This window comes from Exophiala viscosa (assembly GCF_022695815.1).
Source record: "Exophiala viscosa unplaced genomic scaffold EDD37scaffold_8, whole genome shotgun sequence".
NCBI classification, from domain to species: Eukaryota; Fungi; Ascomycota; class Eurotiomycetes; order Chaetothyriales; family Herpotrichiellaceae; genus Exophiala; species Exophiala viscosa.
Window position 1 is genome coordinate 501,694 of NW_026944360.1, and position 25,911 is coordinate 527,604.

The 25,911-nt window shown below is 50.9% G+C and overlaps 12 protein-coding genes across 12 annotated transcripts; 5 read left to right on the forward strand and 7 right to left on the reverse strand.

Moving 5' to 3' along the window:
- Positions 1-48: 48 nt before the first annotated feature.
- On the reverse strand, positions 49-1,755 carry EDD37DRAFT_695906 (chaperonin 10-like protein). The gene has a single exon (XM_062820124.1). It carries the CDS (start codon positions 1,530-1,532, stop codon positions 399-401), a length of 1,134 nt encoding a protein of 377 aa, XP_062668329.1. The 5' UTR covers positions 1,533-1,755; the 3' UTR covers positions 49-398.
- Positions 1,756-1,855: 100 nt separating this feature from the next.
- On the forward strand, positions 1,856-2,925 carry EDD37DRAFT_474524 (L-iditol 2-dehydrogenase). Its single transcript, XM_062813145.1, has one exon. The coding sequence runs from the start codon at positions 1,947-1,949 to the stop codon at positions 2,757-2,759; it is 813 nt and encodes a 270-aa protein (XP_062668330.1). The 5' UTR covers positions 1,856-1,946; the 3' UTR covers positions 2,760-2,925.
- Positions 2,926-3,941, forward strand: EDD37DRAFT_474525 (oxidoreductase). The gene is made up of 2 exons (XM_062813146.1): positions 2,926-3,798; positions 3,849-3,941. The coding sequence occupies exons 1-2, from the start codon at positions 3,091-3,093 to the stop codon at positions 3,930-3,932; spliced, it is 792 nt and encodes a 263-aa protein (XP_062668331.1). The 5' UTR covers positions 2,926-3,090; the 3' UTR covers positions 3,933-3,941.
- EDD37DRAFT_474528 (Zn(II)2Cys6 transcription factor) lies at positions 3,919-6,132 on the reverse strand. Its single transcript, XM_062813147.1, has one exon. The coding sequence runs from the start codon at positions 6,071-6,073 to the stop codon at positions 3,950-3,952; it is 2,124 nt and encodes a 707-aa protein (XP_062668332.1). The 5' UTR covers positions 6,074-6,132; the 3' UTR covers positions 3,919-3,949.
- A 523-nt stretch (positions 6,133-6,655) lies between these two features.
- On the reverse strand, positions 6,656-11,329 carry EDD37DRAFT_474564 (ABC-2 type transporter-domain-containing protein). The gene is made up of 5 exons (XM_062813150.1): positions 10,422-11,329; positions 8,666-10,358; positions 7,960-8,607; positions 7,501-7,904; positions 6,656-7,438 (listed from the first exon to the last, which is right to left on the reverse strand). Exons 1-5 carry the CDS (start codon positions 11,222-11,224, stop codon positions 6,670-6,672), a joined length of 4,317 nt encoding a protein of 1,438 aa, XP_062668333.1. The 5' UTR covers positions 11,225-11,329; the 3' UTR covers positions 6,656-6,669.
- Positions 11,330-11,718: 389 nt separating this feature from the next.
- On the reverse strand, positions 11,719-14,087 carry EDD37DRAFT_474550 (major facilitator superfamily domain-containing protein). Its single transcript, XM_062813149.1, has 5 exons — positions 13,695-14,087; positions 13,462-13,612; positions 13,273-13,404; positions 12,302-13,216; positions 11,719-12,246 (listed from the first exon to the last, which is right to left on the reverse strand). Exons 1-5 carry the CDS (start codon positions 13,874-13,876, stop codon positions 11,836-11,838), a joined length of 1,791 nt encoding a protein of 596 aa, XP_062668334.1. The 5' UTR covers positions 13,877-14,087; the 3' UTR covers positions 11,719-11,835.
- On the forward strand, positions 13,862-16,822 carry EDD37DRAFT_635103 (uncharacterized protein). Its single transcript, XM_062816890.1, has 4 exons — positions 13,862-14,641; positions 14,974-15,463; positions 15,520-16,255; positions 16,330-16,822. Exons 1-4 carry the CDS (start codon positions 14,259-14,261, stop codon positions 16,746-16,748), a joined length of 2,028 nt encoding a protein of 675 aa, XP_062668335.1. The 5' UTR covers positions 13,862-14,258; the 3' UTR covers positions 16,749-16,822.
- Positions 16,823-16,996: 174 nt separating this feature from the next.
- Positions 16,997-19,216, reverse strand: EDD37DRAFT_474536 (uncharacterized protein). Its single transcript, XM_062813148.1, has one exon. The coding sequence runs from the start codon at positions 18,982-18,984 to the stop codon at positions 17,161-17,163; it is 1,824 nt and encodes a 607-aa protein (XP_062668336.1). The 5' UTR covers positions 18,985-19,216; the 3' UTR covers positions 16,997-17,160.
- Positions 19,217-20,326: 1,110 nt separating this feature from the next.
- EDD37DRAFT_651725 (uncharacterized protein) lies at positions 20,327-21,138 on the forward strand (the record flags this gene model as incomplete). Its single annotated transcript, XM_062818377.1, has 3 exons — positions 20,327-20,422; positions 20,476-20,661; positions 20,722-21,138. 3 exons carry the CDS (start codon positions 20,327-20,329, stop codon positions 21,136-21,138), a joined length of 699 nt encoding a protein of 232 aa, XP_062668337.1.
- Positions 21,139-21,542: 404 nt separating this feature from the next.
- EDD37DRAFT_610874 (Redoxin) lies at positions 21,543-22,394 on the reverse strand (the record flags this gene model as incomplete). Its single annotated transcript, XM_062815249.1, has 5 exons — positions 21,543-21,578; positions 21,690-21,827; positions 21,917-21,955; positions 21,988-22,270; positions 22,348-22,394. 5 exons carry the CDS (start codon positions 22,392-22,394, stop codon positions 21,543-21,545), a joined length of 543 nt encoding a protein of 180 aa, XP_062668338.1.
- An 808-nt stretch (positions 22,395-23,202) lies between these two features.
- Positions 23,203-23,712, forward strand: EDD37DRAFT_651727 (uncharacterized protein; the record flags this gene model as incomplete). The annotated part of the gene is made up of 1 exon (XM_062818378.1): positions 23,203-23,712. One exon carries the CDS (start codon positions 23,203-23,205, stop codon positions 23,710-23,712), a length of 510 nt encoding a protein of 169 aa, XP_062668339.1.
- A 65-nt stretch (positions 23,713-23,777) lies between these two features.
- On the reverse strand, positions 23,778-25,690 carry EDD37DRAFT_635121 (FAS1 domain-containing protein). The gene has a single exon (XM_062816891.1). It carries the CDS (start codon positions 25,502-25,504, stop codon positions 23,975-23,977), a length of 1,530 nt encoding a protein of 509 aa, XP_062668340.1. The 5' UTR covers positions 25,505-25,690; the 3' UTR covers positions 23,778-23,974.
- Positions 25,691-25,911: the final 221 nt, after the last annotated feature.

Here is a 25,911-nt window from a genome sequence, read left to right on the forward strand (position 1 = left end):
TTGAATTCTCGCTTACCCCTGATTCTCTGGTCTCCTCTTAAGAGGGACATCTATAATCTATTCTCAATATCGTGGTATATCGTGGTATTAGTCATCGCCCTCCTTATAGATATCCACGAAAAGTGTAAAAGGCAGTCTATAAGTATACATTTTCTTCGACAAGCTGGTCGTCTTCGGGGTTCCTCAGAGAAGAGACCCCCGCAGAGAGACAGAGTCCAATCACTGCCACTCCGGTCACGTTGCGAAAGAGCATGCTCGTCGGGGTTTTCGTAGCCGGAGACAATTTCGTCTCTTTGACTGCAGGAGCTCACGTCCATTGCGGATGCCGAGCTGGGGTCCCCTAGAGTGGATCCTGGTCCCAGATGATCCTAGTTCCCTTCTCTCATTCACATAGCATCTCAGTTGTCTTTGACACCTTCGATGATGACTTTCAAAACATGTTCTCCACCTTTTCGAACCGTTTCGAAAGCTTCCTCTGCCTTCTCGAATGAATATCGATGCGTGATCAAGACTTTCGGATCGACTTTCCCACTAGCCACAAGGTCGACGGCTGCAGAATAGACGCCAGCCGTGTATCGGATGGAACCGCGGATCGTCAGATCACGGATACATGCAGTCGTGATTGGGAAGACGATGTTCTCCTTGCCCATCCCGGCTTGCACATATGTCCCGCCTTTCTTGCACAGGTTGACGCCCGTTTGGATGCAGCTTTGCGCTCCAGTCGCATCGATCACGACGTCGGGGCCCTCACCCAAGTTGAAGGCATCCTTGATCTGTGCCGCGACTTTCGCACTCCACTCGCTCTCCTTGTCGGCGTCGTAAGCTTCACCGTCTGCTTTGGGCATTCGTGGCGGTGCGAAAGTCTCGTCGGCGCATTTCAACACCGACTTGGCGAGTTCCATACGGCTGGCGCTCATGTCGATGCCAATGACCTTCTTCGCGGCATACGCTTTCGCGACACATTGCACGAGAAGTCCAATTGGCCCGCAGCCAAATACGACCACTGTCTGTCCGGGTCGAACATTGCCGACTTTGCAGATCTGCACTGCCACGGCGACCGGTTCGCAAAGCGCACCGTCTTCCAGCGTCAAGTGGTCAGCTAGTGGGTAGCAGTAATCTGCAGCCGTCTTGTAGAATTTGGACAGCGTGCCGTTATGAGGAGGAGTCGCGGCAAATACAGTATCGGGGCAAAGATTGTAGGATCCGCTCCGACAATAGTCGCAGTGTCGGCAGGGCACACCAGGCTCAATGGCGACTCGATCTCCGACTTTGAGGTTCTTGACCTTGGAACCAATATCGACCACGGTACCGGCACTCTCGTGGCCAAGAACGATAGGGCTCTCTAGAATGAAATCCCCAATGCGACCTCGCTGCCAGTAGTGCACGTCTGAGCCACAGATTCCGGTTTGGCCAATGTGCACGATCACATCGTATGGGTCAGTGATCGTGGGCTTCGGAATGTCTTCGAGTTTGACATCCTTGACAGCTCGAAGGACGAAGGATGGGTTGCTCTCCTGTCCTAGATCACCCATTGCGAGAATATTTCGAGGATGAATGCAACTTTGATATGTGCTGCTGTCGGGGTGGTAAGCTGATTTGTTCGCTGGCCTGTCAATGGTAAGTCAATGGTAGTTGGACTGATTTTGTACCTTCATTGACGGTTATTGCCAGATATGCAGAGCGAAGTGCTCTGTTGCGGGTGGATTGCCCGTTTGGTATAGCACCGGGCCATTGTGGCTTCAGCGATATGTACATTGCCCGTGCATAGGCATTCTGTGGCTAATCGTATGCGAGTCAGCCGACCAGGCCGGACACCACTTACCGTAAGGTGACCCGATGCACTGGATGCTGTCGCGGCGTACGGTGGTCCGGATGGATTTGCCCCGCGCATTGTTTGGCGTCGGACATCGATGCGGAGGCCTGGGCAGTCTCCACGTTGAACAAGCATGGCGCGGCCCACGATTGCGAAGCGAGAGGGCGGCCGGGCTCAGAACGAGGCTACAAGAGGGTCCAAGAGAAGTAGGACTTGCAATGCGGCACGTCAAGGAACCGATACCTGTGTATATCCAAAAATGGACAAGACCTACTATCAAATCACCGCCAATATCAAACGAGCAGCAAATGCAAAACTACCAGGCAGACTCATCGTAGGCATTGCTGGACCTCCAGGATGTGGCAAGTCAACCATTGCAGAGCAACTTGTCAGGAACATCAATGCCTCAAGCACTCTCAAGGCACAGGCGGTGTCACTGGACGGCTTTCACATCAGGCGCAGTGTGCTGGATTCCTGGCCAAACCGAGAAGAGGCATATGTGAGGCGTGGAGCTCCATGGACTTTCGATGTCGACGCGATCCTCAAGTTTGTGACGGCGCTTTCTCAAACAGCAGTATTGCCAGCGGAACGAAGGCCGCAATTTCTGGCTCCATCTTTCGATCACGCGCTCAAAGATCCGAAAGACGCGGACGTCGTTATTTCACCGGAGACTCCGATAGTCATATTGGACGGTAACTATCTGTTGTTGGACGAGGAAAAGTGGAGAGACCTCAGTCCGTGCCTGGACTACAAGATCATGGTGACTGTGGACCGCGACGTGACTCGAGAACGTGTTGCCAAGCGACACGTTCTTGCTGGCATAGAGCCAACGCTGGAGAAAGGCTTCGAGAGGTTTGACCGGAATGATCAGATCAATGGAGATCTGATCCGGACAAGGATGCTGCCATGTGACATGTTGGTGGAATCCATCCCCATCGTGGTGTGAGCCGAGATTTCGCCACGCGGCACACTGTTCTCCGGTCCGCACGGCACCTGACACCAAGCACCGACCGCTCCTGTTGATCATACACGGCTGGACGGAGTGCGGTGTCTAGTAGTGATCAATTGCCCTGCGGTAACCTCATCCGTTCATCACGAGGCTGTTCTTTGACTCCGGGGCGGCGCTGTCGTTGCAGCCAAAAGTGCTTTAGCTTCAAAAGCCAACGACTCTGTGTAATGTACTGTACTTTCTCTCAGAATATAATACAAATCCAAAATTCGAACATCACTACTAGGCTGCATTACCATCTCAACCCATACTGCAATATTAGTCGACAATGGTTCTCTCTAAGCCCGATAATCAGAAGGTGCTCAGCGCATTCAGACTGCGAGGAAAAGTCGCTGCCGTGACAGGGGGTGCCAGAGGCATCGGCCTTGAGGTCTCAAGGGGTCTCGCTGAAGCTGGTGCACATGTCGCCATAATCTACCGAACATCAAAAGACGCACCCGAGATTGCAGCCGAAATTGCCGAAGCAAATGGTGTCAAATGTGCGACGTATCAAGCCGAGGTCAAGGACCAAAAGTCTATCGAAGACACATTGATCCAGATAGCCAAAGACTTTGGTAAATTGGATATTGTTGTCGCTAATGCCGGCATTGCTGACCACTATGCTGCCGAGGATGTGACTGTGGAGCAATGGAGAGAGATCATGAACGTCAACCTGGACGGCGCATTCTGGACAGCACAGGCAGCCGGCAGGATCTTCAAACAACAAGGACACGGCAATCTCATCTTCACGGCGTCCGTGAGCGCCATACTGGTCAATGTTCCTCAAAAGCAAGCAGCCTATAACGCGTCCAAGGCTGGTCTTGTTCAATTGGCAAGATGTCTTTCGGTCGAGTGGGTGGACTTCTGTCGGGTGAACTGTGTTTCTCCTGGCTTCATCGCCACAGACATGCTGTCAGTCCATCCCGAAGAGTGGAGGAAGAAGTGGTTCGGCATGATTCCTGCGGCGCGGCTCTGCGACCCTTACGAATTGAAGGGGGTAAGTAGCCCAAGAAAAACCGTGGATCGATGGTTCCTAATCCTTCTCAGGCATATGTCTTTCTTGCCAGCGACGCATCGTCATATATGACTGGTGCGAACATGGTCATCGATGGCGCTTACACTCTACCATAGAGTGGCGAGTTTATCGTTCACATCGATGGGAATTGGTTCACGAAGTCGAACGGCACAGAGTCCAGAAATGCGAGATCATAGCCAGTGGAGAGTTGCGGATCCGCCATTGGCCACATGAAGGAGTTCAATGCATTGAGCTGGGTAAACGGACTCTCACTTGTGGGCGATTCCCATATAGTCATGTCTTGGGCCAAGTATGCACCACAGAGTTTCATGACTACCTCGTGGCACCGTGCTGCCGTGGAGTTCAACCGTGTCATACTTGAGATCGTTTGAAGAGCTTGGGAGATTTGATTGCGCCAGTCTGCGGCAAAAGGCGATTGTGGTTCGTTTCGAAGGCAGACCACAGGTATTAACGTTGCCTGAAATAGGAAATATAAGCCATACCAACAAGCAAGGACGTTTTGTGTCCCATATTGCCAGTAGTTTGTGATCAGATTGATTGACTCGGCGGCAGACTCGAGGCATCGTTGAATAGCCTGTTCATCTGAAGATGAGGTGGGAAGTGCTGTGGTACGTCTCTTGGTCATGAATTTTCTCATCAAGAATGGACGATACATCAACATGCGGAAGTTGCGCCATCTCCATTGCAATGTCGAGTGGGATAATCGGTACTTGGGTGCCACGGTTACGCCCTCACGGAAGTATGATGGTATGTCCTGTAACCATCTTGCAAGGTGGGTGTCATCCGCTTGTAGCATTTCCTCAGCTGTGGGAAACCGACTTGAAATGAGCCTCGCATATATGGATGAGGTAGCGAGATGGAATCGAGCCTGGCATCTCACATGTGTGTATAGGGTGGTCTCCGATGCTTCTGCCGGGTAAGTCTTGGTGTTGACTGTAATATCGCTGTCTGCGACATTGAGAGGTAACTGGATCTCAATCCCTTCTTGTGGCAAGTCTAAGGGTCTCGAAAATGTGATTGTAGCACCAACGTCGAATACGTAAAGACACCAATATACTCGGCGCCTGATTTCCAGTCTCATAGGTTTCGACTGCCAGGCAGGAAATTCCTTGTGCAGGCCAATTCCCATTGCCATCCGCTTGGCGAGTCCAAGATAGTTGTAACCAGAATTTGGCTTGTTCCTCTTCTGTACGTAGTTTGATATGAGCGTCAAAGCCTGTACTAGAACAATATTGCCTGTTTCCAACATGTCTATTGACATCCGTGCTTTCGCTGCCTCGAATAGCGCAACATCAACTTCGGGTGCGGTCTCTGAAGCGGCGAACGAGCCCAAAGCTGCAATGATATGCAACAAGACCGGCCAAGCATTGCCTTTGGGTCTCGGGACGACTTCCATAAATTGCGCTCGGAAAGTGGCCTCATGGACGATGGGATAAGAGACGTGGTATGTCTGGAAATAAGCATCGATAAAAGGCTCAAGTTGAGACAAGGAGAATATTGCCGGTAGCAACGGCGGAGTGTTTGGCATGCTGTAGCCCTGTTGATCGTTCTCCAAATGCATGTCCGTTTCATCATGGCCATCAGTGAGCCTTAGTAAGGCGGCTCCAGAAGCAACGCCCATGTAACCCCTGGTCGACCTTTCTGGCAAACTCGCCATGCCGTCAATGAAATGTGCTTGATTGACTTTTTGAACACGCTCATCCCAGTCGAAGTCTCCGGTGACTGGCGAGGGTTCGAAAGAGAATGTCGGACTCCCTGGCCGGGTACTGTTACCGTTACCGTTAGCATGACTCGCGCGGGGAGCAACGTTCCTGCTGTCGTTAACGCCTAGGGTAGCGCTGCTCGTAGGCTGATAGATTGTGCTATCGGAGGACTCCATGGCTGAAATAGCCGGTTGAGACCCTTCAGGTGGGTGGACGATATCACCCACTTGAGAGACATTGGCAGGTTGGACTTCCGAAACATTGAGGATCTGACTCTGATCTTCCGATACGGAATTGTTGTTCTGACGCTCATATTGTCGCAGAAGACTCTTCGCCCTTTGGAGCTCCTTCTCGACGTGGTCTAGATGCTTGCGCGTGAGCGGAGTTCGGGAGACCTTTTCGAACGAGCAAACACGTCCAGACTTTTCGCAATTGGTGCAGGGATTTCCTCGATCACATTTTGCCTTTCTGCGTCTGCACTCGCTGCATGAAGAAATCACCTTCTCAACCGGGGCGATGCTGACTGCCTCCATAGTGCCTCCCACATTGCCGAGTGGCTGGTATGATTAGCTGATTTCGATGAGAAGTCCCGACAAAGGCAAAAAAGAGACTCGGTCTAGGCCGTTGAGGTTGTCACGGATTCAAAAGCCACTAAGCGCAACACTTCACCCTATGAGTTGTACCTTGGTCGATTTGGAGTACCGTATAACCACGCCTCGGCAAACCTTCCCAGCACCAACTGACGATACAGGAGATGTCTAGCGACAACCCTCTCGCCTTGTGTTCGACGTTGTTATCTCAGACCAATATGCGTTGATGCAACAGCAGTCTGCTCGCCGTACAGAGACCAGTCTTTTGTGGGAAACATACCAGGGAAGAGGTGCAAATGGACTATCCGACCATTATCATGTGGAGTCTACAACGTATGCTAAGCTCAGCTCGGCTCGACTGTTGGTCGGTTGGCCTACTCATTCGCATTGCAATTTATGGTATGTATTCCTCTCACCCACCACATCTTCAAACGCATCTTTCGAAAGCCAACCTTTGTGCAATACCTCATATGTGCAGCTTCGCGTACTGGCAAGAGGACTCACGAAGTGATTTTCTGGTGCCCGATCCAATTCCAGACTCAAGCCTTCTTCTGCTGTTTTGCAAACTTTTTCTGTCTCCACTTCTTCACCCTGCAAAGGTAATACAACAACACAGCACCACAAATGTTGAACAAAAAGTACGCCCAGAAGATACCATAGTTTCTCCACCTGTTCGACCACTCAATCTCCCTTGCAGCGAGATATTGATCTGCAGACGATATGGAGCAATACTGACAGCCTGACGTTGCGTCTGAGTTGTACAACTGCCCAGGAGCATACGCGAGGTACTTCTCCAGATATTGACCACAAGTCTGGCCCGAAGGCGGGTTAAAAACACTGAGTTCAGCGTCCGAGCAGGTAACAGGGCGTCCGTGCAAGGCCGTCGCGGCAAGGCCTTGAATGTAGTATGTGAGTGGCGAGATATAGTACATGAAGATCCAGAATCCAGGTAGCGCCTTGGGCGGCTGCATGACACCGTTGAAGATGAGGGTCAGACCGAAACATAAGGTCGCGATCATGCCTCCGGTCGCGGCGTCCGGCATGGCGGAGATGACGAGATGCGCGAAGCTCGCGGCAAATAGGTAGAATTGAATCAAGAAGAGTAAGATGAGACCACGTCGCTCGCCTGATTGGTGTGCTCCAAGTACAGACCAGTAGAACGACATCCAGGCCAAAATGCCGAGAAGAACTTGCCAGGGTATTTCGCAGAAGATCTGTGCAAGGATGAAGGCTTTCCAGGAATAGGTCTTGGAAGGTTGTTCACGAACTTCATACAAGTCTCGTTGAGCGATGAATTTTGGCATAAGTCTGGGATAGTTAGTACCCGTCAAGAAGAAAGAACTTCAATGCGAAAGGACAAGCAGACTCACTGATTGACCAACGTGTTCATGATAGAACACAAAAGGAAGAGAGCAAACAGCACGTTTTGGAAGCCTTGTGTTGAGCTGTCGGGCATCCAGAAGGAAAAGCCGATGAAGAGGGCCGAAACAATGCCTAGCAGGAACCGTGAGTAGATGTACTCGGGCGACCGGTAGTTTTGCTGAAACGCTCGGTATGTCACTTCTTTGATCTGAGTGATGAGAGGCATGGCAAACTCGGTGTGTTCTCCTCCACCAGTCCTGCTCGGCTCCGACCGAAGGCGCTCGCAGATGCTGGAAAGCTCTTCTCTGACTGCTTCAGCTTCTGCACTGCCGTTCCAGACTGTAGGCCAATCTATCCCGGCACCGTCATTCGTTTGTCGTTTCCCAAGAACTTCAAGCATGTATTCAGCAGGCTGTGCGTCGACCTTGGTTAGCGTCATCATCGATAAGGCTCGCATGGGTACTTACATTTTCACTCAGATCACAATGCCGAGCACCGTTGCGCTCAAAGTAACTTATGAGCGTCCGAGATTGTTTTCCAATGTCGCCAAAGTATGCTGTCTTTCCACCTTTGTCGAGTAGAAGGAGTCGATCGAACTCCTGAAATAGCAAGGCGCTCGGTTGATGGATAGTGCAAAGGATTGCTTGACCATGATCCGCGAGTGTTCGGAGGAACTTGCAGATGGCCCATGAACTTTGCGAATCTAGACCACTGGTTGGCTCGTCCAGGAACAATAACAGTGCTGGTTTAGCCGCCAGTTCAACACCGATGCTGAGTAGTTTCCTTTGCTCCACGTTGAGCCCTTGTCCTGGCTGACCGATGACCGCCTCTGCGAAATCATCCATCCCTAGCATCTTGACAACTTCCTCGACGTAGGCATTCTTCTCTTCTCGAGAGACGGTTTTAGGCTGTCTTAACATCGCAGAAAATTGTAGTGCTTCGCGAACTGTAGTTGTGGCCAAATGGAGATCCTGTTGCTGGACGTACCCAGTCTGTCGCTGAAAGTCTGCAGCTCTGGGCTTACCACTAACGAATATATCGCCGGTCACAATGCCGACTGATGCTCGATCTGCGATTACGTCGAGTAAGGTTGTCTTTCCTGCTCCAGAAACACCCTATGAGTGGTATGTAAGTATGGTTCATATCGAGGTGGGTAGAGGGACTGTGGCATACCATAAGTGCAGTAAGCGTTCCAGGCTTGACCCACCCTGCCACATTATCAAGCAGGCGGCGAGTGCCCTCTTTTGTCGGAACTTCATAGCAAAGGTTCTTCCAAGTCAAAATGTCTCGTTGTTCGGGTAAATGATTGACCGACTTCGTGATCTGGAGTCCGTGAGAAGCATCGTTGATCTTTGTAGATGTCTTCTCTTCATCTGAAGTTGCTGATAATTCCTCCTTGATGTAGTCCGGAGCATGACCTCTGCGAAAGACTAGGAAGTCTGCTTTTGAAGTGATACCAGAATTGTACTCTGAGAAAAAGAGGTAGGTGAATGTGAAGAGGATCCAGAAGACCAGAACTATTCCAAAGTTTCGCCAAGTGTGACTGTAACGGTAATTATAGTTCTCTTGAATGAAACTGTCGCCTGAAACGAATCGTTCGCCCACTTTCGCTCCAAGTACGGAGCAGATGAATGAGTCGCCAGTCAAGACAGCATAGTTCGGAATGTACTCTGAGCATTCAAAATGCCGGCCATGGAATTCGTTGGAAATGAGTGACTCAAACACGTAGAATATCGGGTTCAGCCATCTGATCCAGGCAAACCATGGGTGCATATAGGGCTGAGGTAGTGTGAAGCCAGCGTAGACAACAATCATAATGACCAGCACACCTGCAAATGCCATTGCTTGCCCAATGGTTTTGGTTGCCGCTGCCAGGGTTCTGAAGATACTCGACATTGTCAAAATGCCAATGATGAGAAAAAGATAGAAGATGAAGAATTGAGACGGTTCGCGGCGCAGATTCACCATGAAATATAGGATAATCGAAAATACCGAGCACCGGACCATTTTGATCGGTAGATCACTGATCATTGTTGCGAAAGCTTCTGCGAAGGGATGCACAAACGCGTAGGACGCCTGCTTCTCGACAATAGGCCGTTGACTGTAGAGCAGAGTGATCTCATTGATAGAGATCAACGCATTCATCAGAATCGCAAAGAAAAGTACTGCTCCTTTCTGGAAAAAGCCGGCTGATGCAGCAGGAGTTCCGTAGAAGATAGAACCGATAATGAGTGATAGAATGACCTGCGAGGCGACCGTGGAGATGGTAGAGCTCTTTTCGTTCCAGAGCCTTTGGTATGCGCGTTTGATGCACAGTCGGATCTGCATAGGCACTGAAATAATGAAAGGGCTTTTTGGCCGCACATGCTTTGCCTGCTGTTTGTTTTTGGTCGTCTGAAGAAGCTTTGCCTCGCTGTTCGATTCTTTCGGGGTCAAAAGCTGACTTCGCAAAGCTGCAAAGTCGGCACTTCGCTTCCAATACTGTTCAAAGTCATCGGCCGTCCTGGGGACCTTCTCGGTCATCCCTTCGCGAGCAATTCGTTCTGCCGGATTTGTCACTGCGGTTAGAAAGTCTGGGATGGCCTGGCGTGTAGGTTTCTGCCACCCCATCTCCTCGAAGTATTTCAGAGCACGCTTGCAGCTCCCAAAGAATACTTGTCGGCCCGAGTATAGAACGATGACTTTGTCGAATGTTTCGTACATGGCTTGTGACGCTTGGTATGCTGCAACAAGATGGCAAGCACCTCCCAGATCAGCAAATAGTCGGAGTGCTTTCACAAATGACAGTGCTGTTGCAGAATCCAGTCCGCGTGTACTGTTGTCCCAGGCTCCCACACGTGCTCTGGAAAGAGCCATCTCACCAATACTAAACAAGACTTAGTTCAAAGATACGCTCGTAACGTGTTATGGGCCGAAGGAATTGACATACCTGACTCTCTTGCGTTCTCCACCACTTACTCCACGCACAAAGTCACTTCCCACCTTCGTATCATATGTGTGCGAGAGGCCAAATAATGCCATTGTAATCTGGACACTAGTTTCGATGTATTCCTGTCGGCTAACATCGCCGATGCGGAGATGTGGTGCTCTGGACGCTGCTGCGAATTCGAAGGTTTGGCCGACTGTCAGATGCGGGAAATGCTGGTCAACCTCCGAGTTGTATGTGACAAAACCTCTGTATTCCTTGGCCATTTGCGATTTGCTAATACCACTAAAGTCGATCTTACTGTCAGGGCTGATGGATAGACCATTGGTGCTTCCACAAAGTGTCTTGAGAAATGTGGAGCAGCCGCTTCCAGGACGTCCAAGGACTAGCAGGAGTTCGCCACTCACAAGTTGACCATTGAACCCACTAATGATGGTCTTCTTAGGGCCAGCGCTGCCTCGCCTCAGTAACCTCGTCACATTTGGCACAGCGGTGAATATCGAAAGGACGTCCTGCTGATACTGAAGGGCCGCGCCTGAACCGGACGCGGAGAGATCTTGAAACGTGACGCCGATTCGAGGGAGTGCTATCCCTTGTGCATCCATGGAGTTCAGTAACTTGCGTCCATATCTCCAAGGGTCAAAATGCTTGTTCGCTGGGTCAAGGGCTCCCTCACTCTCGTGGAGTCGATCGACTGTGGCTTTCCGGTAGAGTCCAGAGAAGATTGACGCTTGCTCGTTAGAAGGTGTCTCTTCAGAACCCTCGGGCGAAGCAGTTCGGTGTTGATCGTCAACTTCGTTCTCCATGATGGACTATCATATGAGAGTTGCAGCTATGTGAAGTTAGGAAGCCAGGTTGAGGGGAATGATCAAGTATAAACTCGGAGACCTTGAGGTACTTCAAGTGAGTTCTCAGTCAAGCATGTCGATTTTTCAAGCCGTCGCCACGGTCGCACGGAAGAAGGCTCAACTTCCATGCGAAGATGTTTGTCGAAGGCATCGAATCGAGTCATAGCCCATGCATTTGTTTTTCTTGGCATATCGAGTGTACATTGGAATACGGAATTGTGCAGATTTCCAAACCTTGCGCAGCTGGATGGCTGATCTTCGATACGGAGTTAAAGAGATCATTCAACACCGAGCCAATGTTTGCCGCCACTGTGGGCATGTTCTCATCATCTTGAGATCATACACGCGTACCGCATAAGGAGGCAAAAGGTTCTGACTTTTGGTGAGAGATGTTGCGCCCGCACGAGACCTGTGCACGCATAAAGTTGACATGGTGTGCTCTCCCGGACCCGGAAGATCTCCGTCCCACTTTTCTCAACATTAAACTTGCGTGGTGTGACTGCAAGCTTTGTTTACACTTCTATTCTGAAAGATTTCGGACCTTCCTCGATTTCTGAGATAACGCCTCGTCAGTCTTCTGTGACACCAGGCTCCTTTTTGACGCTCTTCCATTCCACGAACCATGACGCTGCGAAGGCCAGACATGACAGTCCCAGCGCACAGTAGAAGACGTTGTTGATACCTTTGTTGTATGCTTCCAGAAGCAGTGGAAGCTGGTCTGTGGAAACGAGTGACGACAAGTCCGATGCGCCGGAGCTCGTTATCGACGACACGTCAAGTCCAGGAATGCTCTCACGAAGCCGTGTTCTCAACGTGCTCGACAATATTCCTTGACAGACACTAACGAAAATAGTGCCACCAACGAAATTGCAAAAACTCAGGATTGTGATGCCAATCGGGATGTCTTCACGAGAGAGGACGGTCTGGGCTGCGTTGTAACACTGTGCTAAGCTGAAACCCATGCCTGTGCCGATGACAATCTAGTCCAGCGTTAGTCTTCAGCATGTCTGATGGGGCGATGTGACAAAAGGATACCTGGTAGCCAATGGATTCGCCTGTGCTTGTGTTGACTCGAAAGGTTGTGAGGAGACCGTTGCCCACGATCAAAAGAGCAGTGCCTCCTATCAACCATGGAGTATAATATCCTGTTTTGGAGACGATGACGCCGGATCCGATGACGGCAAAGACAGTGGTGAGAAAATACCCAATCATCCGTATACCGGCGTCGACAGCTGATAGTCCCTTGATCGCTTGATACCAGATTGGTAAGTAAAAGGTCACTATGACCAGCGTTGATCCGTATCCAAGGGATACCGCTGCTCCAGCGATAATGCTGCGTTGGCGCAAGATCCTAGGTGGCACTGCTCCATTTTCCCCAGCCCATCTTTGGGAGACACCAAATGCCAGGAGCAGCACGATACCCAAGACAAGAGTCACCACAACTCGTGTACTTCCCCAGGAATACTGGTTACCACTCCACTGCAGGGCCAAGAGCAACAATATCAAGCCAGGCAGCAGCAATGCAGTCCCAACTGGGTCGAACTGTCGCACTCGCTGCAGAAATGACTTCCCTGTGAAGCTTTGAGGAGCTGCTTTTGCTGGCAAGAGGAGCACTAACACGGCCAGTGCAACGCCGCCAATCGGCACATTGATCCAGAAACACCAGCGCCAAGAGACCTTTGTCGTGAAGACACCTCCGAGGAGAGGCCCAGCGATCGAAGCAAGGCCAAAAGTCGCGCCTAGGAAGCCTTGGTACTTGGGGCGCTTCTCGAGAGGGAAGAGGTCAGCAAAGATTACCTGCGCGCCCGTGTTGGTACCTGCGCTGCCAATGCCAGCGATGGCACGTCCAACTATCAAAGCGGTCGAGTTTGGAGCTGCAGCGCAAATAATTGAACCGATCTCGAAGATTATGACAATGGTGATGAACGTCCATTTGGAAGGGAAGAAGGTCTGTAGTCATCATGATTAGCGTTGTCGAATGAACATTCGGGGACAGGGTATCGCACATAGACCTTGCCCATCGGCAGTTGAAGCGCAGCGAAGGTAAGCAGATATGCGGATTCATACCAAGATATGTCCGCGAAGGAATGAAAATGGTTCGAGATTGTTGGGACGGCAGTGCCGATAATGGTTCGGTCCTGCATATATCATATGTTAAGGGTTGGTCGCAGTGCAGAGTTGCATGGTGGACTTACAAGTGCAGTAAGGAAGACCGCTAGGCACACTGACAAGACAACAGGAAGTGCAACCTTTCGCCCAGGATACTGCACTTCATTGCACTCATGTGTAGGTCCTTGCTCCAGGTTTTGGATTTCATCTTTGCTTTCTGGTTGTGGTTCTTCTGCACTAGGTGAGGGTTTAGTCTTTGACCACACCATGATGATAATATGGCTGCGCTACTGAGAGCCAAGGCAGACACGCGACTTACCATGAATCGAGTGAGGACCTGTGTATATATACTAGTTCAGCATGGAAGTATTCGGTTCTGATGCAGGGTGAATGAGTGACTGGTGACGAGGTCGAAACTGGGGTGTTGAATCTCGGGTTCGGTACCGACGAGCCAACAGTCCTTTCCAGAAAAGGTGGCACAGTCTGACCGATGTAGCTCATCAGTTTCAGGTGAATGCCACGAATGCCATGCTTGTTATTATTCCGGACTCCTTCACACACAACGATACAGCGCTGGCCCTTGATCTGTGGGAGGTCATCAACTCTACCGTACGGTGCTTGTGTCTTGCCGTCGGGGTTTCCGCTGTTGTGAACCAGCTTGGCTGCGGACTTGTGTCTTCGATATGCGCTATGTCAGACGGTGCCAATTTTTCTGTAAACAGCCTCGCCGAACCTCGGGCCTTACCGACATTCTGTCTTGACGTCACCATATCAACATCCAAATACCTGGAGGACATGACCCGTTGGTATTGCTGATCGACCACAATGGTGCTGAAGGTGGCTCCAAGATCAGTGAGACGGGCCTGGCGCCAATGACCTCGATATGCCCCTAGGCAAGCAACCCGTGAGCTGCGCGCCGTGCTCACGGAGAAAAGTAAAATGCGATAGACTTTTTCCATGCTGCCATTGCAAGCGACGGAAACACGACAATTGCGTGTATCCTGTGCCCGGTGGAGTGCAGGAGCATGCTAGACGAATCGAGGACCTTGAGCGTTATATTCGCAGCCTTGGAGGGGACCCGAATCAGGCCGATCAGCCGGATAATACTGGGACACGAAAAGCAGAGAACACAGCAGAACAGATCCGCAGGAATGAGTCTGTTAGTTCAGGCGGCCGTCTTGGTTCCATTTCTGGGCCGACGAATGCACGAACGGGCCAGATATCCAGCCTTGTAACTCATGATGAGGAGGTCACCTACATTGAGACGTATGTGCAATCCTGAGACTTACCAAGCCTGTTTCCAAAGAAAAAAGGTGGCACCGTCTGACAGGGAGTACCACGATGATATAAGTCCATGGTCAAGCAACTTCGCAACAGCGAGTGCCTTGACCATAAGCTAGTACGAATGGATGATAGAGCTGATGGGCTTCCTTCTGCTAAAGATCAATCCTATATCGTTGTGCCTAGAGGGCTCTAGGACGACAAGAAGGAAAGGTATCTAGTTGAACTGGAGAGCGACAACGGTCAGAGGGTGCCACTTTTTCTGGAAACAGGCTTGCTTCCTACGTTGTGTCGTAACTTCTGACTAAATCATGCAGACCGATGTGGTACAGCTGGAGCGGCACAGATCACCCAGAAGAAGATGCATTAACGAAGAAGGACCAACCGTCCACATCGCCCCTTCCGTCTTGCTTCCCTACGATACTGGATCCGGGCAACATCACAGCCGATAGCGGCTCCCTCCATGCAAGACTTCCCTCTCCCAGCCAGATGACCATACTGTGGAGTAGCTACCTAAAGAACGTTCATCCTCTAACCAAGATATTCTTCGACTGGGAGATCGAACGGGTCGTACAGAAATCTCGCGAAGATGCCTCCAGCCTGTCGAAAGGGGAGCAAGCTCTTGTCTTTGCAATCATATTTATTGCCACATTGAGTATCCCTGACGAAGAATGTGCCAACTTGCTTTCAGATAACAAACAGTACCTTCTATCACAATCTCAAGAAAGTGTGGAAGATGCACTGCTCGTCGCAGAGTTCGCTACGACGAGCGACATCCGCACCCTGCAAGCCTTCATATTATACATGGTATGCCACCAACATTGGCCTGTGGCAGCATAGCGAAACTGACCGTCTTGCCATAGTCAGCAATGCGCGATCGAACACGCCCTGCTGCAATTTACTCCCTGATGGGCGTAGCCGTCCGCATCGCCGAACGTATGGGCTTACATCGCGATGGTGACATGTTCGAGCTGGGCGTAGCGCGCAGCGAAGAGCGTCGTCGCATTTGGTGGCAGCTGCAATATATGGAGATCGCCATCGCACGACTTGTTGGAAGCCTCTCCATGACACTATATGCTAGCTGGGATACCAAGCCACCGGCAAACCTGGAGGACGACGACCTACACAGTCCTAATCTACGAAGCTTGCCCGCTGAGCGGTCCAGACTCACAAGCATGTCGCACTGCCTCTGGAGATATAGCATTCTGCATATGCAGCGTGAGAACATGCGACAGCCGGGCGGCGTTCCCGAAAGCTTGTCGTGGTTGCTCTCGCCTCAGGTTTCGCTGAGTGAGAAGGACGCCAAAATCGATGCCATTGAAAGCGCATTGGGTGCCAAATTCCTCCAGTATTGCGAGTTGCTGAATCCACTACATGTCTACATTCAGATCGGAGTTCGACAATTTCTTCTTGCAACTCGCAGGACAGCACGGCAGCCAAGGCTCGTCAGCGCGAAGATTTTGGAAATGACACTGCAGGAGCGCGACGACTTCCTCAATATCTGCACAAAAGGCTTGGATTACTACCTTATGAGTCAAACGACTGAGTCGCTAAAAGGATTTCAGTGGCACAACGAGAACTACTTCCAGTGGCCTTCGTGTAAGTGGTAGTGTCCAGCTCCTGCTCCTGCACACAGACGATAGAGACGATGAGGACAACTAACAAAATCATAGTCGTGTATGTTATCCTTGAGGCGCACCACCGCTTCGACAACGACCAAGTCAAAGATCTATGGTCCTTGATTCATCGAATCTATACTATCCATCCAGAATTGTCAACTGCATCCCGCCGTGCAGAGGTGGCTACGGTCGCACGTATCACTCTCGCAGCCTGGCAGAGACACGATACTTTCATCAGACAACACCAGATGGACGTCGACGAGCCGTATGAGCGACCGCCATGGATTGTAGAACTGTGTCAGAACTTCAATCTTCCCCAACCAGAGACCACGTTGGCGACAGACTCAGCTGTGCAAGAGTCCGCATTTGATGCAAACCAGCTCTTGCCTGTGGACTTCGACTTTGACGTGTTTGATTGGGCTGCTTGGGATGAGGCGTATTCCAATGCTGCAGTTCGTGGGCCTAGTGGATGATTTAAGGAAGGGTCCGGTGTTGATGCCGCGATCGTCCGGTCTACCGATTGACCGTCAGATCACGTTTCGGAAAATGTCGAGCCTGTTTCCAGAAAAAGTGGCACCGTCTGACCGTTGTCGCCCTTCAGTTTCAAATGGACACTTTCCCTTCTTGTCGTCCTGGAGCCCTTTACACACAACGATATAGCATTAAGCTTTGGCAAGAGGAAGCGCATCAGCTCCACCGTCCATTCGTATCAGCTCGAAGTCAAGGCAATCGCTGTCGCGAACTTGCTGGACACGTACTTGTATCGTCGTGGGACTCCCTGTCAGACGGTGCCGGTTTTGCTGGAAACAGGCTCGATGTCTGTCAATCCAGGCCGTCTCAGATACAGGGCAGCTGACGATTCTGCTGCTTGGTGTAATCGCGTGACTAAGTCCCATCGGGTTTCTGGTCCTGAATTTGGTCAAGATATTTATCCAAGGTGAACATTGATGGAAGGACAACATTTGGTCCACCTGCACTGAGGGTGGAAATGCTGTCAGCATCCCGATCTATCGATCGAGTCCTGGTCGGTAGATAATGAACCGCAGACAGACTCTCATGTGTTCCTTTCGAGCTCATTGATGCAGGTGTCGACTCCCGACTGTAGTGTTTGAAGCTACGTGACTCGAACGGGCGAAAATGTCCATAGTCTCTCAATGAAGCGTCGGTTACCTGACTGCTTCTCCATCGTAATGCTCTGTCATAGTCGTCCAGTGCTTCTCGCCAGCTTGTCCGCCACCCATGATACAATGGCTCGTACCACAAGAACTGCCGCATGACTCCCGCGACATAGTCCCACTGTTTCACTTCCTCAAACCTTTCGAAAAAGGTGCAACAAAGAAAGAAGCTCTGATCATTCGTGTCGTGGCTCATTTTCCATGATCCAATCACGATCATCCAGATCCATATTAGACAGGCTCGTTCGTCAGAGCCGAGTAGAGGGGTTAGAGGCAGGGACCTTGTAAGTTCCTGCCTAGAACCGCGATACGGCGTAAGCTTCGAAGATGACCCTGGTTGGCTGTGGATGTCGAAACAGAGAAGGATGATCGCAAGGCACAAATGTTTCTCCAAGCTGTGCTCCGTGGCTGAAGCATGAAGACAAGAACATGCGTCAAATATATCCGGATGCTGCTCGTCTTCGGCAAATTGGTCTTTTACCAAAGATGAATCAAGCTCTGTCGTCTTGGCCTGAGCAAATCTGTTGACCCTGGACAATATGTCCAACACGTCGAGTCCAAGGCTCCCCTGATAGGCTATTGCTGCGAAACCGGTAGGCAACGTTCTGATGAGTTCTAGCGTATCATGGCTGAATGGATGATGAGGGTATTTTCTCTGCTGCGTTCGTTTGGAAAATGGAAAGAGGCTCTTCGAGCCAGTCTCAAGCATCCAGAAGTAGTCGAACTGGATGAGGTAAGCCTTGACTCGCCCCCGATCTCCTAGACTGTCAAGTCCACCCTTCATAGCGACCATCAAGGCCAAGCCTTTCCGGTTTGCCATACTGTCAGCCTTGTAGACAACATCGAGCGAGGACAGAGCCAACACTGTCAACAAGGCCGCATCATCTGGCGGTCCTTTAAGGTTCGTCAACTGGTCACGGAGTAGGCTGATGGCTTTCCGTCGATGATACCCGACTTCTTGAGATAATTGGGCAGTTGGAGCTTGAGCCTTTTCGAAGTATGCTTGGGACAGAGCAACGGCTGCATGAAAGGCAGTTTTATGCTGGAGAATGAGTGGAAAGACCCAAGATTTCATAGGATTGGCTCCGTTGAGAGCCACCAGCAAAGGCTCGTGTAGCGGGGTAATAACCTGAACATAATAGTCCAGCGCATTCGCCACACATGGAGTTTGCGGACCAGGTAAGACACCAAATGGATCAACACGCAGACCACTGAAACTTTGCTGAATGGGTGATGGTAGGAAGTGCGTGTTAAGCTCTTCAGGAGCTACTGGCGAGCAGGCGAGCGACTTTTTGGGTCGCCTCCGCAGGATGAGCGAGGCTTCATCATCTTCAGACTTGGTGGGAGAAGACAGAGCGCCATCGGGTGACCGCTGCGGGAGTGCATAGCGAGGCTGAGCTTGCTGTCGAATAGTCGTTCTGTACTTGCTCGAAATGTGCGACTTGACTGCACGTCGGTGAGAGGCACTGTGATTGGGTGTGTTGTAATTCAAAAAGGTAAACGAGTTTTCGTTATTCTCCTTTGAAGCGCACATGTCGTGGGAGTAAAGGTCGCACCCATGCTTATGCCAGGCTTTCCCGGAGGTTGCCGCGTCGAAACCTCGTGGATGTGTGACCTACCCCTGTTGCTCATCGCGTGCTTTGGCCAAGTCCATAAAAAGCGCTTCAGTGTGGTGAAAACAATGAACGCAGAAACTCCGAAGTGTTCTTCTTCTGTCGGAATGTATGCAAGAACGACGTCGCACCAGAAGGAGAAGGTGGTGGAAGTGTATCAGCGTGTTCTCGTGTCAGGAAGGTTCCCTGGTGACCTAATGGAAGGCCTTGATCAACCCCACACGGAGCCGGGGCGGAAGGGAAGCCTCAAATCTAATCGCTGACTTGAAACAAGAAGCGGTGCTGGATATCAGTTTCAGGAGATATCTTGGTAATATCTCAGCCGATAGAAAGCAATGATAGTACGACCTGTACCCAACAGCATTGGTAAGAGATTGCACATTAGATGAAACAGAACTTGAAGCGACCATTTGTGACTGCCTTAATTAAGCTAGCCCGAAGGCAAGCCGCTAAACTTCACCAGTCACTGAAAGGGCATAGCCCGGAACGCCTAACTAGGGATCCTCAACTTGGGAGTCACTCGTATTTGGTGTTGCACAAAATAATGCAGCAGAGATGTCTCCGTACCGCTGTTGAAAGCGCCTGCCAAGGATACGAAAGCATCCCATCACTGGTCCGCTACTGCACCGTATGGCAATGCTCGAAGTTGGAGCGCCCTGTCCTGGGCGTGCTTCCAATGGAGTCTGGATTGCCCCTGTAAGGCCACCCAACAACATGCCCAACTTTAGACAGCTGCGAGAAGACCCCTCATGATGTGCGGGCAGGAAAGACCGTCGATTCTGAGCATGGTCCGACTGGACACGACCCCATATATACCAAAATCCCAACGACTTTGGCGTGGTATCCCAGCCTTTTAGCCGGCTTGGAATGCTTTGGTAAGACAGCTGCTATCTCCTTTGGGGAAATGCACGATCTGCCTCCGATTCGTCAGTGTCTGTATTCGGCAGTGACCTGTGGGTGCGTTCTTCTGCAAGTATTGCCTAAGCAGCGTCTACAGCTGCCATTGGCTGATGCACGTTGTTACCATTGCATCGAAGTCCAAAAGGACAGGGCTTATCTAAATCCGCCGCAAACCCTCTTCTGCCTGATGAAGATTTCAACCTCAGCTGTGTTTACTACATTCGTGGATTTCAAGAGACGATCTTTTGCAAATATCCAGAAGAACAGCAACGACAGCACGCACCCAACTCAGAATTCTTTGCTTCGAAGACAAAGACAGCCTCAGCAAAGATCTGGCTTACATCGACGGTCCAGAACCCCGCAATGGACTTCTCGCTACGACAAGTCAGACCCCTCGTTACCCAGGGGTCTTACTTCGATTACACGCCTCAGCACAGTTCATCAAACAGCTCACCTGACGTATGTTACTGTCCGGAGCAAAGAGCCTTCGTCCATCAGCTGATCCTCGTCAGAGTATCAACAACCCATTGCAGCGAGGGAACACCACTGCCTCCTCAGATATCGATCCCACCAGCCAAACATGGGAGTCCGTAGACTTTGAACTCTTCGATTTTGACAGCTACGACCTTGCAAACAATCAAGACCAGCAGATCACGTCCCCTAATGCCAAAGAACCAAACACTCCCAAATCCAAAGCGGTAGGTACAAACTTACATGCATCAATCCGGCTTAGTACGGTGCCGCTGATTTGTTCAAAGCGTCGACGAGCACAAAACCGAGCATCACAGCGAGCATTCCGGGAACGCAAAGAACGCCACGTCAAAGGTCTGGAGTACCAGCTCGAGACTCTCAATGAAAAGCACCAAGACCTGTTGGCGTCGTATTCCAAGCAAGCGAGCAACATCACCAAATTGAACGGACGTATCGCCCAGCTCCAGGCTCGGATCCGCGCGACTGAAGTTGCCAACGAGCAGGCTTCACAGGCCAGCAATACGCAAGTACCGGATAGTTTCGATGCGTTTGCTTTCACTGGAGATGCTGCTGGACCGATGCTATATGCTGGGGAGGACCTAAATTTCGATGACGGTGCCCCGGATGCCACAACGAAGTCAACTACTCCGGAGGACGATACCAGTTTGCCGCTGTTTGAAGACCTGCTTTTGCCTATCTCATGACGGACACGAGACCCGAAAACGAATGAACCTGTTTCGGCGAGCGATACCCTGGGGAGATGTGCTGGAAGTCTACGGCAGCTGTTCCAATATGAAAATGTGAAGGAGTTGGTGGTATCTTGAAGCGTCTCAATCTACGTCTTGTGGACAGCGGAGCAGATTCGCGAGGCTCATTGCCCGAAGGCTGCTCGCGGCCAGGGGCTTGGAAGCGGGCCCGTGGTGATGGTTCCAGAAAATCTAAAAATACGTTCTTTTCGACCAACACTAATGTGCTGGGGCGGTATTCCTTTTCTATACTGTGATTCTATCAGATCTCAACGCGGTTGCTGAAGCCGTGTATGAAGAGGGCTATACTCTGAGTCTTTGCCATTATCGCTGTCGCAACATGCTTGACTTGGGCGTTGCTATCATAGTTTGGCCAGAACAGCGAGGGCACCGGATACCTAGGATGAAACATCAACATTAGTAACATTTTCCATATCAACACAGACGTGCTTTCGGTACATCAAGCACCGAGAACAAGTGCTGTGCTTGTCTAGCTGCAGCTGACTCACCGTGACATCCCGACCAGGCTCTTTCTCCGCATACACAACCTTTCCATTGTCTACGATCAAGGCGTACCGGGCGGTTCTCTCGCCGAGGTTCCAGCCTATCGACTTTGAGAACTTTGTTTCAGGATCGCAGAGGAAGAGCTAAGCGAAGGAAGACGCATTGAGTCAGCAAATAATAGACTTTGACCGGGTAATTTGTAAGATGACCAAGCCGAAGGAAGCCAGCCCACCCGATAGGGGTTCACGATGCGCACGGCGCAACAGTGGTACTGTGTAACGGGTATATGCGTTGTTCACTCACAATATCTTCCTCCCGGTTCTTGATGCCATTGGCTTTGGCCCAGGCACTCATAACGAAAGCGTCGTTGTATGCCAGGACAGCGACGATGTCGACCTTCTTGCCTTTGATCTCCTCGAGCTTCTCAATGTATCCGGGCAAATGCCGCACGGAGCAGCCAGGTGTGAATGCGCCGGGCACGGAAAAGAGAACGACCTTCTTGTTGGCCCATTCCTTCGAGGCATTGTAGTTTATCGGGATACCGCAGGCGGTTATGTCGGCGGCTTCTTCGGTATAGGGGATGTACCTGGATGTGAGAAGATTGGTCAGCCGAGTACTGCAAGAAATGCATTGAAACAAAGATGGGTGCGGTAGTCCACTTACGAGAATACGACATCGTCAGGGAATTTGTCTCCTGCTTTGAGCGACATAGTGGAAGCCTTTGGATGTATCTGGCTCGGCTAGGCTGGTGAATTGGGAGTCGCAGGGAATGGGTGGTACAAGTGTAGGAAGAATTGCTTCACAAGATGACCTGGCAGTGGACAAACTGACCTGCGGCGTATGCCGGTCGACGTCGGGTGCTTCTTCATGATGGTGGGGGATAATCAACATCTAATCTTTCTGCCCCGCACAATCTGTTGCTGCTTTCCTGTCATGGCGCTGCTTTTGATTGGGAAGGTATTGACTTCTTCTTCCAACTTACTGATGGATCCGATCCGCTTTCGCTTACTTCAAAGACCACGGGGAACATAATATACTGGCAGATACATTTGCCGCTTATGGGCGTATAGGACCACCCTTCCTCATCGGCTCCACCTCTGCAAGCTCTTCAGGCGAAGCGAATACGATCGCTGCAATCTTTGTCATGCTGTTTTTGAGGCGAGTGCTAGAAAGCTAAGAGAGGGCTTGAGGTAAGAGCGGCTCGTGTTTTCGGTCGTGGTAATTGGCTCGATGAACAAGGCTGCGATCGCTGGGAGGTAGGTAGTTGTCGTTGCAAAGTCGCCCGAATAGGTGCTAGACGCCGAAGCTGTTGTCAGATTCGATCGAAGATAAAATCGGTGTTTGGTGAGGGGTCCATGACATATAAGAGCTCGTGGCTTGCACTTTCCAACACTTCCACCAGCTTCGAGTACGACACCTTGATAGTACGAAGCATTTTCTCGTAGTCCGCAAGTGCGGGACAACTCCTTGTGCAGCTCGCAGCTCATCTTGTATCAAAGATCGTCCTCAGCATCAGATATGGCGTCTCTCAAACCTCCGTACACTCTCGAGACGGCGACAGAAAAGGTCAAATTCGCGCAGAACATGTGGAACACACGTAACCCAAATCAAGTCTCCAACGGCTACACGCCCACCTGCATCTGGCGCAACCGTGATCAATTCTTCATCGGCACAGAAAAAATCATCGAATTCCTGACCAAGAAGTGGGAGAAGGAGCACTCTTACCGTTTGCGCAAGGAACTTTTCTCCTTTACCGACGACAAAATCGCCGTGCAGTTCTGGTACGAATATCAAGACAAGTACGACGGAATGAAGTGGAAACGGTGCTACGGTCTTGAGGATTGGACCTTTGATCGCGAGACTGGGAAAATGAGGAAGCGACAGATGTGCGGGAACGACATCTTGCTCGGCAGGGACGGTGACGGTGTAGCTGTGCCGGAAGAAGGGATCCAGGGACGATGGTACGTGGATGGCATGGATGTTGACGACGATATTGTAACACAGAAGATCACCGAGGCTCATTGGTAATATGCCGGGGGAACGACAATCAGAACGCGAGACAGGAAATGACGCAGGGGCACGAGTAAAGGAAATGTTGTTATATCTTCTCATGCCACTCAAACTCCATTTGAGTCGTTGATTATGATTATCAAGACATCTAACTCAGTAATGATCGTGATTCGTCGTAAGCATCGCTATATACATAAATGTCGGGTACATTGTACCCGTGCTCAGACACGAGCATCAGCCGTGTCGGCTAGCCGACATGCAAGGATACAATCCTGTCCATTCACAGTTCAGGGTCTTCTGGAGTGAAGCTGAAGCCCTCGCTGGACTCTGTTTCCTCAACGAAAGGAGCCAGCCTTGCTTTGAACTCATCAAGATCCATATCGTCTTCGGCAACACCTAGCCCGCCAGGCGTCTTAGGGGGAATCAACACGTTGGGCACAACGTGGATGACACCATCAGCAGCGATGCCGTCACTGACGCTGACACGGGTGAAACCATTGATTTTGATGGTAATCAATCGACCATAGCGAGCAATATCAATGCTCAGGCTCTTATCCTCGAGACCAGTGGGCAGGTCCACGTGAATGAAGCCCTTGGGTACCTTGTAATGAGGTGTATGTGTCTCAGCAGAATCGACTTTGTAGATAGCATCGGAGTAGAGAGTGATGTTATCAGCGGCATGATACAGCAGCAGTGCCTTAAGGTATTTCTGACCATAGGTGCTGAAAAGGAAGGCATTGATTCTTGGACCAAGGCGCTTGAAAGCAAAGTTGGAAGGAGCAAAAAGTGTACCACCACTGTGGGTCGTTGTGTCATTGAACAGTGGGTACAGGCCAGTCTTCTCGAGAGCAAAGCCGAGAGTGCTGAATTCGCCGGGCAGCAAAGATAGGATGTCAACAACCTTGGGAGGCGGCAAAAGTAGGCTGTCAATTCCATGGATGACACCATTGGTTCCAAAAATGTCGATGGCAACGACTCGGGAGTAGAAGTTGAGCGTAAGACCCTTCAAAGAGATCTGGCTGGAGATACGTTGGGCCACTTTGCCAATGAACTCGGCTTCAAGTGCCGTTGGAATAGTACGGCTGGCCAAGATTCTACCAGCTGGATAGAATTCGGTCGAGACGTGGTATGTGAGAAGCTTCTTCAAGAACTCCTTGGAAGGCTTTGGAGCCTTTTCAGGGATCTTTTCGAAAGCCTTGTCGGTGGGTGCGAAGACGGTATAGTTGGCCTTAGTGCCGTTGAGGAGCTCAACAAGGTCCTCGTACTCGTTGATAGCTGCAGCTAGCTTCGTGGTATATTTGCTCTTTGAGATCAACTCATAGACAGTCTGGTTTGGAGGTCCATGACCATGATGGGGTGGATGGTGTGGCTTCTTAGGGCCCTTAGGTCCTTTGCCGGGAGGACCGTGGTGTGGCGGGCCATCACTCGGGGGACCTTCGTGACGGCGAGGACCATGGTGAGGATCATCGCGAGGTGGGTTCTCTAGCAGGTCTAGATCGAAGTCGGCACTCTCCAACCAGGCATCGCCTGCGAATGCATCTTGAAATTGTTTGCCATATTGTACGGCAGCATCCTGTGTTGACTCAACGACTTCCTCGAACCTGTGCTTTGCACATTTTGCGCTCTTTGTGAACTCTTCTTCAAGATCGTGCCAGAAGTGCTCCGCCTTGTGGACCTTCTTCCAGAATGGATGTTCCTGAGACTGTCGAGATTCCTGATCCTCAAGCGCTAGCGATTCGAGGGTGGCCTGGTCTGGAATGACAAAGGCCGAGGCGACGGCGACCGCCGAGAGGAGTGAGAGAACTCTCATCTTGCACGGGGAGAGAGGTTGGTAGGATCACTGAGGTGTAGGGATAGATTTGAAAGGAGGGAGAGAGACATCAAAGGGTAGAGCGGGATGTAGCAGCATTCAATAGGCAGCAGTGAGAGAACTCGTAAGTCGTACTCGCAGTCAATGCGGATACAATATTGAAAGTCATGACAGCAGAGACCAGCCGCGTGGTTGCGTGGCAAGGAAATGGTGCGGGTTGCCATCTGCGCTAGTGGCTTCCGGGCCAAAGCTTCCCCGGCCTGAGAGTCGCTGTATTAACTTGCTTAAAGAGCTTTGACTAACGACGGTAAGCTTTTAGGCCCATTCGCAATAATGTCACCTCTTTAGGTCATCCATGATCCAATGAAATCGGTGACGACGTGTCCTGCCCGTTCGCAGATTGAGGC

Excerpts from the sequence above, each read along its gene's own strand:
- EDD37DRAFT_474524 (XM_062813145.1), top strand. The coding sequence starts at position 1,947 with ATGGCGCGGCCCACGATTGCGAAGCGAGAGGGCGGCCGGGCTCAGAAC.
- EDD37DRAFT_474525 (XM_062813146.1), top strand. The coding sequence starts at position 3,091 with ATGGTTCTCTCTAAGCCCGATAATCAGAAGGTGCTCAGCGCATTCAGA. Across the intron at positions 3,799-3,848 it reads ACCCTTACGAATTGAAGGGG|GCATATGTCTTTCTTGCCAG; the intron begins GTAAGTAGCCCA and ends AATCCTTCTCAG.
- EDD37DRAFT_635103 (XM_062816890.1), top strand. The coding sequence starts at position 14,259 with ATGCCCCTAGGCAAGCAACCCGTGAGCTGCGCGCCGTGCTCACGGAGA. Across the intron at positions 15,464-15,519 it reads AAGCCTTCATATTATACATG|TCAGCAATGCGCGATCGAAC; the intron begins GTATGCCACCAA and ends GTCTTGCCATAG. Across the intron at positions 16,256-16,329 it reads CTACTTCCAGTGGCCTTCGT|TCGTGTATGTTATCCTTGAG; the intron begins GTAAGTGGTAGT and ends ACAAAATCATAG.
- EDD37DRAFT_474536 (XM_062813148.1), bottom strand. The coding sequence starts at position 18,984 with ATGTGCGCTTCAAAGGAGAATAACGAAAACTCGTTTACCTTTTTGAAT.
- EDD37DRAFT_474550 (XM_062813149.1), bottom strand. The coding sequence starts at position 13,876 with ATGAGCTACATCGGTCAGACTGTGCCACCTTTTCTGGAAAGGACTGTT. Across the intron at positions 13,613-13,694 it reads AGGTCCTCACTCGATTCATG|TGCAGAAGAACCACAACCAG; the intron begins GTAAGTCGCGTG and ends ACCCTCACCTAG. Across the intron at positions 13,217-13,272 it reads TGCCGATGGGCAAGGTCTAT|ACCTTCTTCCCTTCCAAATG; the intron begins GTGCGATACCCT and ends TGATGACTACAG.
- EDD37DRAFT_635121 (XM_062816891.1), bottom strand. The coding sequence starts at position 25,504 with ATGAGAGTTCTCTCACTCCTCTCGGCGGTCGCCGTCGCCTCGGCCTTT.
- EDD37DRAFT_474528 (XM_062813147.1), bottom strand. The coding sequence starts at position 6,073 with ATGGAGGCAGTCAGCATCGCCCCGGTTGAGAAGGTGATTTCTTCATGC.
- EDD37DRAFT_695906 (XM_062820124.1), bottom strand. The coding sequence starts at position 1,532 with ATGGGTGATCTAGGACAGGAGAGCAACCCATCCTTCGTCCTTCGAGCT.
- EDD37DRAFT_474564 (XM_062813150.1), bottom strand. The coding sequence starts at position 11,224 with ATGGAGAACGAAGTTGACGATCAACACCGAACTGCTTCGCCCGAGGGT. Across the intron at positions 10,359-10,421 it reads GGAGAACGCAAGAGAGTCAG|TATTGGTGAGATGGCTCTTT; the intron begins GTATGTCAATTC and ends AGTCTTGTTTAG. Across the intron at positions 7,439-7,500 it reads ATGAACACGTTGGTCAATCA|ACTTATGCCAAAATTCATCG; the intron begins GTGAGTCTGCTT and ends TAACTATCCCAG.